General features: G+C 36.9%; 2 protein-coding genes across 3 annotated transcripts; one reads left to right on the forward strand and one right to left on the reverse strand.

The window, feature by feature from the left end:
- The first annotated feature begins 264 nt into the window (after positions 1-264).
- Positions 265-5,117, forward strand: LOC111798807 (CSC1-like protein RXW8). Of its 2 annotated transcripts, XM_023682141.1 has the most exons (12): positions 265-658; positions 778-1,162; positions 1,309-1,455; positions 1,544-1,607; positions 1,691-1,900; positions 2,950-3,132; positions 3,218-3,516; positions 3,592-3,868; positions 3,946-4,224; positions 4,323-4,556; positions 4,634-4,814; positions 4,948-5,117. In XM_023682141.1, the coding sequence occupies exons 2-12, from the start codon at positions 882-884 to the stop codon at positions 5,037-5,039; spliced, it is 2,247 nt and encodes a 748-aa protein (XP_023537909.1). In that variant the 5' UTR covers positions 265-658; positions 778-881; the 3' UTR covers positions 5,040-5,117. The 2 variants fall into 2 exon arrangements, with proteins under 2 accessions (XP_023537909.1, XP_023537910.1); XM_023682142.1 differs by lacking the exon at positions 265-658 and having other exon boundaries at positions 1,049-1,162; positions 1,286-1,455.
- A 5,259-nt stretch (positions 5,118-10,376) lies between these two features.
- LOC111799216 (transcription factor RAX3-like) lies at positions 10,377-11,557 on the reverse strand. Its single transcript, XM_023682668.1, has 3 exons — positions 11,414-11,557; positions 11,181-11,310; positions 10,377-11,069 (listed from the first exon to the last, which is right to left on the reverse strand). The coding sequence occupies exons 1-3, from the start codon at positions 11,547-11,549 to the stop codon at positions 10,430-10,432; spliced, it is 906 nt and encodes a 301-aa protein (XP_023538436.1). The 5' UTR covers positions 11,550-11,557; the 3' UTR covers positions 10,377-10,429.
- Positions 11,558-13,199: the final 1,642 nt, after the last annotated feature.

The following is a 13,199-nucleotide window of genomic DNA, read 5'->3' on the forward strand; positions in this document are numbered from 1 at the left end:
AATGTAACACGCAACAATGATTTAAATCACATGTTCATGTCGAGCCAAACTAACATTAATTAATTGCAATGGAGTGTATCTCACATCTCCGGATCCATTAGGCTTCAACCAATAAAAAGACGCCACGTGTTCAAAACCTAATTATAAAATTATGGATGGATTACAATTGCAGTATAAAAGAGCGTGGGAAGCCGACAACCAACAGTTAGGACGGTTCTGTAATCGGAGTAAATAACATTCAATCATTGCCCGCCACGTGGATTTTCCGTTGGCCCCGCTCGATCTTTCTCGATTGTGTGATAACCATTCAACGTGGCATTCCTTCGAATGTCGACTAACATTCCGTTTGGACAGCGTATTCCAATTGCTTACCCACTTCCAAACTGTTCTGTTTTTCATTTCTTAATCTGTTTTGAGTTGGTTTGGAAGAAACGGGTGAGACTTTAGGGTTTGATTCGATCTGGGTATTCTTTTTTGAAAAGGGTTTTTTGGATTTTTATCTTTGGAGTTCAAGCAAAGCTGTTCATAACGTATAAGTTTTGTGATTATTTGTTCATATCCCTTTTCTTTCACTTCTAAGTTTTCCCAATTCGATCCTCGATTCATAATCAATATCGATTCCTAGGGTTTCTGCTGTGTTCTTCACCGGGTTTTTCAGGTACTTTTCCCTTTCCCCTGTTCGTTTTGTTCGTAATTTATCTCTGTTTCTTCGTATAAGGGTTGGATTATGCTTGTTTGTTTATGTGGAATGGAAATTTTGGGTGTTCTTGTGGGCAGGAAGAGAGCACAAAAGGTATCGAAAGCCAATCTGAGTGAAGCCTAGTTTTGGGTGATTCTTTGTGTTTATAATTTCATTTGGGACTGTGAGAAAGTAAAGTGAAATGGAATTTTCTGCGCTTCTAACTTCAGTTGGTATCAATATTGGCATCTGTGTGATGCTTTTCTCTCTGTATTCAATATTACGAAAGCAACCGAGCAACATAACGGTGTATTTCGGTCGAAAGATTGCGTCGAGAAAGTTGAAACACTGTGAAACCTTTTGCTTTGATAGATTTGTTCCTTCCCCTAGTTGGATAGTGAAAGCTTGGGAAACAACTGAGGAAGAAATTTTGGCTCTCGATGGCTTAGATTCTGTGGTTTTTCTCAGGATAATAATATTCAGGTTGGTTGCAACTCTTATAACATTTGGTTGTAAGCTCATTGTGTTCTGCAATGTGCTTGTAAATCAACTTCAAAGTCCTGTATGTTGAAACAAATTTCAGTTTCCTGATTTTGCTTACTGCAGATGCTAATTGTTTTGCTGTACAGCATTCGGGTTTTTTCAATTGCTGCCATCACTTGCCTGTTTCTAGTGCTTCCAGTAAATTATTATGGTCAAGAAACGACTCACAAGCTGATACCTTCCGAGTCGCTTGACGTTTTTTCCATTGAGAACGTCAAGGAAAATTCTAAGTGGTATGCGATCTCGACACTCCTTACCTTATGCATTTAACTTGTTCTTATGTTCTTAACTCGACTCTTGATTTTGTCTCCCCTTAATCAGGCTTTGTGCCCATTGTATCGCTTTATACGTCATATGTTGTTCGGCTTGTGTGCTCCTTTACTTTGTAAGTTCCTCAGGATGTTTTATGTACCATGTTTTTGGATTTTCCTATTGAACATTGCCCTTAATTGCACTAATTATTTGCAGGAGTACTTAAGCATAAGTAGAATGAGACTTATCTACATCACTGGTGCTCAAATGAATCCTACTTATTTTACGGTTTTAGTCCGGTCGATTCCGTGGTCTCCAGATGAATCTTATAGTGAAACTGTTCGGAAGTTCTTCACCAATTACCATGAATCCGGTTACTTGTCGCACCAAATGATATATCGGTCGGGTACCGTTCAGAAACTGTTGGTACGTATCTACAAAATATTTTTCAACTCATTCTGCATATTCATCATTGATTTTAAGTTCATTTCCCTCTTTACTATATGTATATAGACCAATTAACATATGTTATATGCTCGAGATTTTGTTTGGAATTAGGAATGAGAAAGATGAATATGTCGTCACTGTGCATCTAATTCACTTCCGGTAGGATGATCGGCTTCATATTTTATAAAACCGAGAACTAAAAACGTACATTGGCTGATGGATCATATGCTGAAGCACATTAGAAATGTCATGAAGCGAGTTTAGGATTGTGAGATCCCACATTGGTTGGAGAGGGGAACGAAACATTCTTTATAAGGGTGTGAAAAGCTCTCACTAGTAGATGCATTTTAAAACCGTGAGGTTGACGGCGATACGTAATGGGTCAAAAAGGACAATATCTAATAGTGGTGGGTTTGGGCTGTTACAAATGGTATTGGAGCCAGACACTGAGCGGTGTGCCAGCGAGGACGCTGGCCCCCAAGGGAGGTGGATTGTGAGATCCTACATTGGTTGGAGAAGGGAACAAAACTGTAACGGCCCAGATCTACCGCTAGCAGATATTGTCCTCTTTGGGTTTTCCCTTTCAGGCTTCCCCTCAAGGGTTTAAAACGCGTCTGCTAGGGGAAGGTTTCCAAACCCTTATAAAGGGTGTTTTGTTCTCCTCCCCAACCAATGTGGGACACCACAAAAACATTCCTTATAGGGTGTGGAAACCTCTCCCTAGTAGACACGTTTTAAAACCGTGAGGTTGACAACGATGCGTAACAGGTTAAAACGAACAATATCTACTAGTAGTGGGGTTGGGATGTTACAAGGACCATGTTATGACATCATTTATTGACGGTTGGGATGTTGAAACACTAGAATTTGAGGATAAACACAGTTGAAACATGGTTTGTACTATCAAGAACTAAGTACTATCAAGAACTAAGAACCGTGAACGATTTCTCTAAAAAAAACTTTAAATTCGTCTTTTCAATGCTTTTCTTTGTTCAGTTTTGGAAGTTCATGACAGAGTTAATTTTCAGAGTGATGCAGAGAAAATGTACAACATGATGAAGGAAAATTCGGTCGAGATGCACTGTCAGAAGTTCAAAGGAGGATGTTTTTGTGCAGGACCAACAAATTCTTTTGCGATTCTTCCAAGTGTAAATGATAGTGTGACAGATAAGAACCTATATGGTGATATGGACATGTTGGCTGGAGAAAAGGTCAGAGATTAGTTATGTTTACATAAAAAAACCGTTCTAAAACGAATCTACGTAATATCTAGTCACGTTTCGTTTTCTAAATCAGGAATGTTCAGCTGCTTTTGTATTCTTCAAGACTCGGTATGCTGCGCTTATGGCTGCGACCGCTCTTCAGTCAGCAAATCCTATGTCGTGGGCGACAGACTTAGCTCCAGCGCCTCATGATGTTTATTGGTCAAACCTTTCTATACCATATCGGCAACTTTGGATTCGAAAGATAGGAACACTGGTTGCTGCTACCGCATTCATGCTCGTGTTTTTGCTTCCTGTAACGCTCGTACAAAGCATGACGCAGCTGGAACAATTACAGCAAGCATTCCCATTCCTTAAAGGCCTCTTGAAAAAGTAAGTGCAAATATTGCAAGTAGAGATCATACAAACATGAATACAAGGAATTTACTCGATCATGTCGTTATGTAGGAAATATATGAGCGAACTGGTGACCGGATACTTACCGAGCGTCATATTGATTCTATTTATGTATCTGGTTCCACCGACAATGATGTCGTTTTCAGCCCTGGAGGGATCTATTTCTCGCAGTGGGCGGAAACGGAGTGCATGCCTTAAAGTCTTGTACTTCACAATATGGAACGTCTTTTTCGTTAACGTATTTACGGGGTCGATTCTTCGTACGTTGAATGTCTTTTTTAGTGTAAAGGATATACCTGCTACATTTGGCAAAGCGGTACCGGCACAGGTGAAATAAAAACGCTCTCTTTGTTCGTTTGTTTGTTTGATTGATTGTGTTACATTGTGCATACTTTTTTATGGCAGGCTAGTTTCTTCTTGACTTATGTTCTATCATCTGGTTGGGCAAGTTTGTCTTGTGAAGTTATGCAACTTTTTCCTCTTACTTGCAATTTGATCAGAAGATGGATTCTTAGAATCAAGAGCGAACCACTTTTCGAAACTCTTTCGTTCCCATATCACACGGAAGTTCCTCGAATTCTCCTGTTCGGTTTCCTCGGCTTCACGTGTTGCATCTTGGCTCCTTTGATCACTCCCTTCTTGCTGTTTTACTTTTTTCTTGCCTACCTCGTTTACAAAAACCAGGTCAGTTCTGTCTCGAAACACCGACTTACATGTTCTGTTTCTTACTGAAAATGGCTGCTACCTTACAAATGGCTGTTCTGAAACATTATTTATCTCAGATTCTCAACGTGTACGTATCGAAATACGAAAGCGGAGGACAATTTTGGCCTATAGCTCACAACACAACCATCTTTGCTATGGTAGTAGCTCAAATAATTGCTCTGGGAGTGTTTGGTCTAAAAGAATCTCCAGTTGCATCAGGTTTCACAATCCCATTAATCATCGGCACGCTCCTATTTCACGAGTATTGCAGGCAGCGATTCGGTCCAATATTCAAAAACACAGCTGCAGAGGTAGCCGAACTCGAAAACGGAACACGTTTTTTTTTATTCTTACAAGTGTTCAACCAACCATGCTATTGTTTTTTCAGGTGCTTATTGAAATGGACAGGAAAGATGAACAATGTGGTAGGCTGGAAGAGATGTATAAAAAGTTGCGCACGGCGTATTGCCAGTTCACACTGTTGGCTAAACGAGACACGAGTACGTCGGGATGTTCGAGTAATCACAACAACGAAAACAGCATTATCGACACTGAAAGTGCAAAACCAGGTTACTGTCTAACAACTTCTGACAGTCATTCCTTCGTGAAGAAACCATGTTAAGATAAGTTAAGTGATGTGTTTTTTTTTGTTTGTTTTGTTTTGTTTTGTTTGTGGCCATGGTTTGTTTTGTTGCAATTCAGGGAAGCCATTGGAAGTACATGGTTTGTGGAATCCTCCTTTCCATTTAGATGATATGGGTGATTTGGGTGTACCAACACTCACCAATAAATAAATTCGTTGTTACCGTTAAATGTACAAATTTTCTTCCAAACCCCATTTTAATTCAAGGACTTTCATCCCATTTGAACCTGTTTTCATTGTTTTACACCAATTTTCTGGGTTTGTATCACTTTTATGCCTTCCTTCAAAATCTCCATCCAATCATATCTCATTTTCTTTCCTTAAGAACTCGTTCTAGAAAACTATATATTTATTGTTTAAAATTGTGAGACTGATGGTGATATGGGCCAAAGTGGAGATTATTTGTGTTAGCGGTGGGTTTGAGCTGTTACAAATGTTATCAGAGCTAGATACTAAGTTGTATGCTAGCCGAGGATGTTGGGTCTCCAAGGGGGTGGATTGTAAGATCTCAAATCGGTTGGAGAGGGAAACGAAACATTCCTTATAAATGGCGTGGAAACTTCTCTCTAATAGATGTGCTTTAAAACCGTGAGGCTGAAGGCGATACGTAATAGGCCAAACCGAATCATATCTGTTAGCGGTGGACTTGAGTTGTTACAAATGGTATCAAAACCAGACACCAGGTCGTGTGCCAACGAGGATGTTGGGTCTCCAAGGGGGTGGATTGTGAGATCCTAAATCGGTTGGAGAGAGAAATGAAACATTCCTTATAAGGGTATGGAAACCTCTCCGTAACAGGTGCGTTTTAAAATCGTGAGGCTGTCGACGATACGTAACAGACCAAAACGAACTACATCTGTTAGTGGTGGACTTGAACTGTTACAAATAATATTAAAATCAGACACCAGGCGGTGTGCCAGAGGATGTTGAGCTTCTAAGGGGTAGATTGTGAGATCACAAGCCAGAGGATGTTGAGCTTCTAAGGGGTAGATTGTGAGATCACAAGCCAAAGGATGTTGAGCCTCTAAGGAGAGATGCTTCTAAGGGGTAGATTGTGAGATCACAAGCCAGAGGATGTTGAGCCTCTAAGGAGAGATCCCAAATTGATTAGATTGTGAGATCACAAGCCAGAGGATGTTGAGCCTCTAAGGAGAGATCTCAAATTGATTAGAGAGGGAAACGAAACATTTCTTATAAGGGTATGAAACCTCTCCTTACCATACGTGTTTTAAAACTGTGAGGCCAACAACGATACATAGCAGGCCAAAACTAGCAATATCTATTAGTGGTGTACTTGGACCGTTACAATTTGTCATTGCAAATTACTATGTCCTTGAACTACGATTAATGATATGAGATGAGACAATAAAATTATGTTATTGGGTGTGGGAACCATTAGAGAATCTCTATCCCTTAGTCGTGAACTTATTCGAATAAGAACAATAGTTCACATCGATATATACAAGGGAGTTCGTTAATGTCTAATAGTATACACCATGAGTACTATATGGAAGTTGTTAATTAATCTCTAGTAGTACATACTATGACTCCTACCTGGGAGTTGTTAATATCAAGTGATACATGTTATGAGTGCAACATGGGAGTCGTTAATCTCTAATAGTTCATGTTATGAGTTGTGAGGTCCTTGGAGAGAGAAACAAAACATTACTTATAAAGGTGTGAAAACTTCTCCCTACAGACACGTTTTAAAACCATGAGGCTAACGACAATACATAACGGGCCAAAACAGATAATATCCTAGCGATGAACTTGGGCTTGAGCTGTTACATGAGTACTATATGAGATTTGTTAATTAATCTAAAGGAATCTATATATAATATATATATACATTTTATTTTTTTATTGAATTTATTTTGCACTATATCTAAAAAAAATTATATATATAAAAAAAAAAAAAAAAAAAAAAAAAAAAAAAAAAAAAAAAAAAAAAAAAAAAAAAAAAAAAAAAACACTCTTATGCTAGTACTGTTTCAAAAATACCCATGAACTTTAAAAAATAACATTAAAATCGTAATTGATGAGATATTTATAGACAGTCCTCCGTCTATATAAGAATTTTTTTAAACTTTCTTTTTAATAAAGGTAGAAGGTGTTAATGTTACTTTTAAAATTTCATAAATATTTTTTAAACATGGCAGAATTTTTTAAAGTTGATATTTTTGAAACGTCAATAAAATTTAAAGTTATTTTAAAAATAGAATACTATTTTGTAAAATTTATTATTATTTTATTATTTTCATTTTAAAAAACAGAAGTGACGAAGGAAGTCGTTGTTTAGCCGTTGGTTTTGGCATATCCTGCGCTACAATATTGCCCCAATCACGGAATCCATTTAATATACATATATCTTATCTATATATATATATATCTATATATTATATATATAGATATAGATATAGTATGTATATATATGTATATATAGATAGATATATATTGAATTGTTTTATGTATTTAAATATATATGATTTTCGGAATTTGGAGCTTACGTGGATTTTTACTGCAACTTAGCTTAAATTATGTATAGTAATTTTGATTAAGTTTCAAAACATCTCTATATTATTTTTATTATTAATAGGATAAAATATGTGAAAGTAAAAAATTAGGCGATAAATTATTTTAAGTTTATAAAGGAAGCAAATTCACGTAAAAATTGCATGTATTAGATTATTTACTATGGATTTCAGCTCCGTAAAAAATTGAACGAAGCATGTAGGATAGTGCAAGTTATGAACTTAAAAGTAATTTGTAAAGATTTTGAGACTCGGGAGTGAATATAACACATTTTTTTATATTATAAAGTTACTTCGGTTACAAAATCGTGAGAATTGATGTATAAAATTATTATGAAATCAAAACTTAATGTTGAGAATCTTGGAATCTTACCAACTCTCTCTAATGGGATTGTGACCAACCCTAAAAGAGATAATGGGTGAATAATTGTATATTCTAAAACCAAAAATAAAACCCATAGCTTAGGCTTTTCAACATTATTCATTTATCCCTATAATTCTATGTCACAATTGTGGTAGAAAATTCTTTGAAACCCTAAAAACTTCCGTTTATAAAAACACTCGTTATGTAACGACCCAGACCCACCGCTAACAAATGTTGTCCTCTCTAGGCTTTTCTTTTCGAGTTTTCCCTCAAGGCTTTAAAACGTGTCTGCTAGGGGAAGGTTTTCATACCCTTATAAAGGGTGTTTTGTTTTCCTCCCCCAACCAACGTGGGACATCACATTTTCTAAAGCAAAACAACTTTTAAATGATCTAAGACTGTAGCTTTGAAAATGATCTAGAAAATTTTGTTTTCTATATTGTTTTTCTAAAAATATGTGAGATCCCACATCGGTTGGAGATGAGAACAAAGTATTCCTTATAAGTCGTGTAGAAACCTCTACCTAGTAGATGCGTTTCAGAACTTTGAGGGGAAAACCCCAAAAATGATAATATCTGTTAGTGGTGAGCTTGGGCTGTGAGATCTCACATCGGTTGGAGAGGAGAATGAAGCATTCCTTATAAGGGGTATGGAAACCTCTCCCCACCACTCAAAAACTTTGAGGGGAAGTCCGGAAGGAAAGTCCAAAGAGAACAATATCTCCTAACGGTGGGCTTGAACTGTTACAAAATATTACAAGATCAAAATCAAAACTTCGAGGGGAAGTCCGAAAGGGAAAGTCCAAAGAGCACAATATCTCTCAATAGTGAACTTGAACTGTTACAAAATGTTACAAGATCAAAATCAAAACCTTGACGGAAGTCCGGAAGGGAAAGTCCAAAGAGAACAATATCTCCTAGCGGTGAGCTTGAACGTCCAAAAGGGAAAGTCCAAAGAAGACAATAACTCCTAACGACGTCTCCTAGTAGTGGGTTTCAACTGTGTTACAAAATATTACAAGATCAAAATCAAAACCTCGAGGGGAAGTCTAGAAGGGAAAGTCCAAAGAGGACAATAACTCCTAACGGTGGGTAGCGGTGGACTTAAACTATTACAAAATATTACAATATCAAAATCGTGTTGAAAGAATTTGTCGAAACGATACACACAAAAGCTAATTAGGGTTTTTGAAAGTGGTATGAAAGGAACCAATGGGAAGAAATGATGATGATTGAACATGAAGCAGTGTGTGGGGAGTCAAGGGTAGGAAACAAAACAACATTATTTGTTAAAAAAAGCAGACAGACAGACAGACAACTGTGGAATGAATTATGGTACTTTTTAGTCAGACAAATATAAGCACACATTAGCTTAGTTCCTTTGACCTTCCAAAGAGATATGTCTTAAACTCAGTCTCGCACCACATGTGCACTCATAAACATTAGGCGGCTTCACCTGCAACACTTTCACCAACCACAAACAACTAACCCTTACCTTTAACCTTCCATTGCCATGGATATCATCCCTTTTTTGGCTTCATTGCCTATTATTGTTCTTGCTCTTATTGGCATCATGGGAGTTGGTTAGTTCAATTGTTCGATCCACAATTATTTAGTTTCATAACCCTTAAACTAGGGAACTCTACGTTCGTATGATATGGTGCACTTTCAGCATAAGATGATGTCCCTTACTTATATATCGATGATCTTTCTCTTAATTAGCCAACGTAGGACTCAAGAATCACAATATGAGCAAATTACAACAAGGGTAGTTCAGTAATATTCACATGTTCTCCCGCAACTACGTCTTTTGACCTAATCTTAGGTTCTGACTCACTCTTTGAGGACAAACCTTGCAGAGAAACCCTTAGGTATTTGGGTCATTGGATTCTCACCAATGTTTGCGTTACTCAAGCCAGCATTCTCGCCTCTTTTTCTTTTTGAACAGCTCGAGCTAGATGACAAAACAACTTGTTATGTATGCCCAAACTCCAAGTTCTTTCTCTTCTTTCTTCTTGAGTTTAGTGCAAAACAGTTGTCCAAAATTGCTAGATCGAGCACACAACACACATAGTCTAAAGTTCAAGAGCGGGTTGTCTACTCTTCAACATTTCGACTACTACTTACATGAAGCTTTTGAAAACGCAGTGCACCAGGGCTAACGTCAAATTAATCACGGACAAAACCCTAGCTATGAAATCATTAATCTAACCCCAAATCCAGCTTTCTTACACTTACCCATTTGTCAAAATGGAAGACCAAATATGAGCAAGTTTCAACATATACACAAAAAATGAAAAAGTTGGTGCCTTTATGTTCTCTAAAGTCCAAAGAAACAAAATTAGGTCATACCCTAATTTCGAGAGATTTCATGTAGGGAAAAGCTTGAGGTCAAATTGCTAATCCCAATGAAGTTCTAAAATATCTAGCTGTAACCCTTAAGCAATTACACATCACAGCACCCAATTAACACACAAAGATCCTTATATATAATAATCAGTTCAAAATCAACAAAAAAAAACAAAAAAACAAAAAAAAAACAAAACAATAAACATAATAATCTTAGTTATGTTCTTATTGTCACCCTCCAAATCACTACGGCCAAAAAGAGTCCATTTTTATTACTTTACATTGCGCCCACCATGGATCAAACTGCATTGCTATCCATTATCTTCAAGTGAGTATCATATTCTTGAGTCATGGTTGACAAATCTTGGAGCATTGCTTCGTAATTTGAAGGGCAAGAAGAAATCAGAGGCCCCATTTCATAGCCATGGCTATTACTAGTACCCATTAGCTGATTATGATGATCTCCATACACAAACTCAAATCCACACAAAACCCTTCTTGGATCATCAAACCCCATGTCATAATTCTCAAGATCCACCATTTGGCTGCTGCTTTGCCCTTGAAGCAATGGAAAATAATACCCATTTCCATATCCATTTACATTGTTGTTGTTGTACACACTTTGTTCCATAAATTGAGCTCCAAATTTGCTCAAATTCTCAATTGGGTTGATATGGTCAGATGATGGCATGTTGTTATAGTAGCTTGGTGCCACTGGGAGCTGCTGCTGCTGAGGCCAATAAGGAATGGCGCTATTGCTTCTGTTCATCGTCCCGTGATGCCTTAGGGCGTTTCCTCGACGAGTTGCTTGTTGTTGTTGTTGTTGTTGATGCTCTTTCCTTTGCTTCCCGAATAGCTTCTTCTTCAACCTCGTGTTCCAGTAGTTCTTTATGTCGTTATCCGTTCTTCCTGGTAACTGTGCTGCAATTATAGACCACCTATTCCATACCAAACCCTTAGAATTGATTTTTTTTTTTTTCTCGAAACTCAAACCCTAATTAAAATGAAACGATTCGAGATTCGGGATTTGATTGAAGAAAAAAAATTACCTGCTTCCAATACTAAGATAGAGACTACAAATGATTTTATCTTCTTCTTCGGAGAAACCTCCATGCTTGATGTTCGGACGGAGATAATTCAGCCATCTCAATCGACAACTTTTTCCACATCTCTTTAGGCCTAATTTCGGTTAAACGGCTAAACTTTAACTCCAAAAAACAGAAACCCCAGAAGAAATTGGATCAAAACAAGAAGAAGAAGATGAAAAAGATTGAATTTTTACCAATTTTTTGAGGCAAAGCAATCCAGTTCCCACCAGTTCCATGTTGCTCAATGTAAGACTTGAGCTTGGTGTCTTCTTCAGCCGACCATGGGCCTTTCTTGACATTGGCTTTGTCACAACAAGGAGCTCTCCCCATGGTTCTCTCTTCCCTCTCTCCTAATCCACAATCAAAGAAATTAGAGAGAAAAGGTCTTCTTGGTCGCTGAAAAAGCTATCTGATTGAATATTAAACTCAAAAAGAAAGAAAAAAAGGGTGTGACATTATGCAATGAGATATTAAATGAAGGGAAAGTAGAGGGTTTTGTTATTATATTTTAAAAAATACGTATTTTGGGAGTTGGGACAAGCTGTTTGAAACAACATTCTACGAACTTTATATGAAAAAGTAGAATCCACATGTAATAATACCTCAATTTGACCAAAAAGTCCGACCAAAATGTCATTAAGTTTCATTTTTTTGAGGTTACAAAGTACACAACTAGTAGATATTGTTCACTTTGGCATGTTGACATATTATTGTCAGCTTGGTGATTTCTTAAAACGCGTCTATTAGGGAGAGGTTTCCACACCCTTATAAGGAAAGTTTTGTTCTCCTCTCCAATTGATGTGGGTTCTCACTATCCACCCCCTTGGGGATCCAGTGTCCTCATAGGCTCGATACTATTTATAACAGCCCAAGCTCACGGCTAGCACTGATGTGGGATCTCACAATCCACCGCTTTTGGGAGCCCAATGTCCTAGCTGGTACACCGTTTGGTGTTTGACTCTGATATCATTTGTAACAATCCAAGCCCACCGCTAGTAGATATTGTTCATCAGACTCACGTTTTTTTTAAAACGTGTTTACTAGGTAGAGATTTTCACACCCTTATAAAGAATGTTTCGTTCTACTCGCCAACTGATGTGAGATCTCATAACTTAAGATCGCATGTCGGTATTCAAGAATCTCGAACTAGACTATCGTTAATTACACGGTATACACAACTAAGTATTGTTTCGTAACAATTTGTTCGAATCCAAGAAATGATAGCTATTTAAAATAACAAGAGGGTTGAATTCAACTTCTTACTATTTTTTTTAAGTACGTTTTGATTTTTACATGTGATGGAAAAGAACATGTGATGTCTACTAACATAATTAAGTTTAGATGAAAAAATAATGAAGGGTTTTGTGTATTACAACATTATATAATTGAAACCAATGTATTTTTCCTACTTTTTCCTTTATGACCTTTAATGAAGCAAGAGAAAACTCCCAAGACCGAGTGTTCGTGTGTTGGGTTGGTTCCTGTTGGAACATTTTTTAGACCCGTAAATTTTTCGACCCAAACAATGTTTATTAAATAATGAACTCATCCTAATCCAACCCAATCATAAATTTTCTGGGTCCGTTCGTTCTTGTTGCTGTTGACATTTATTTAAATTTTTATTTTTAATAAAAATAAAATGTTACGAATTTTCCAAATAGTTAAAATTATTTAAATTAATTATGAAATTAAATAAAAATAAAATAAATACGTGTATATACAAATTATACTGGAAGTAAAAATATATGTTTTAAAATTAATAATAAATTTCGGTGCGTTCTTTTCAACCCATCTAATTTTTGGGAATCATAAACGGAACGCAAATTTTTTTCATTTATTTGAACTCAATCTAACCTAAATAAGTTCATAACCCGAGTTGAATTGGGTTGAGTTAATTGAGCTTTTCAGATCGTCGAACCGTACGTCAGTAATAGAAACCCTAAGGGCGTGTAGCTAAGTAATAGGTGTAGGGTTCTAGAA

The sequence above is a fragment of the Cucurbita pepo genome, chromosome LG07 (genome assembly GCF_002806865.2).
Source record: "Cucurbita pepo subsp. pepo cultivar mu-cu-16 chromosome LG07, ASM280686v2, whole genome shotgun sequence".
Lineage (NCBI taxonomy): Eukaryota > Viridiplantae > Streptophyta > Magnoliopsida > Cucurbitales > Cucurbitaceae > Cucurbita > Cucurbita pepo.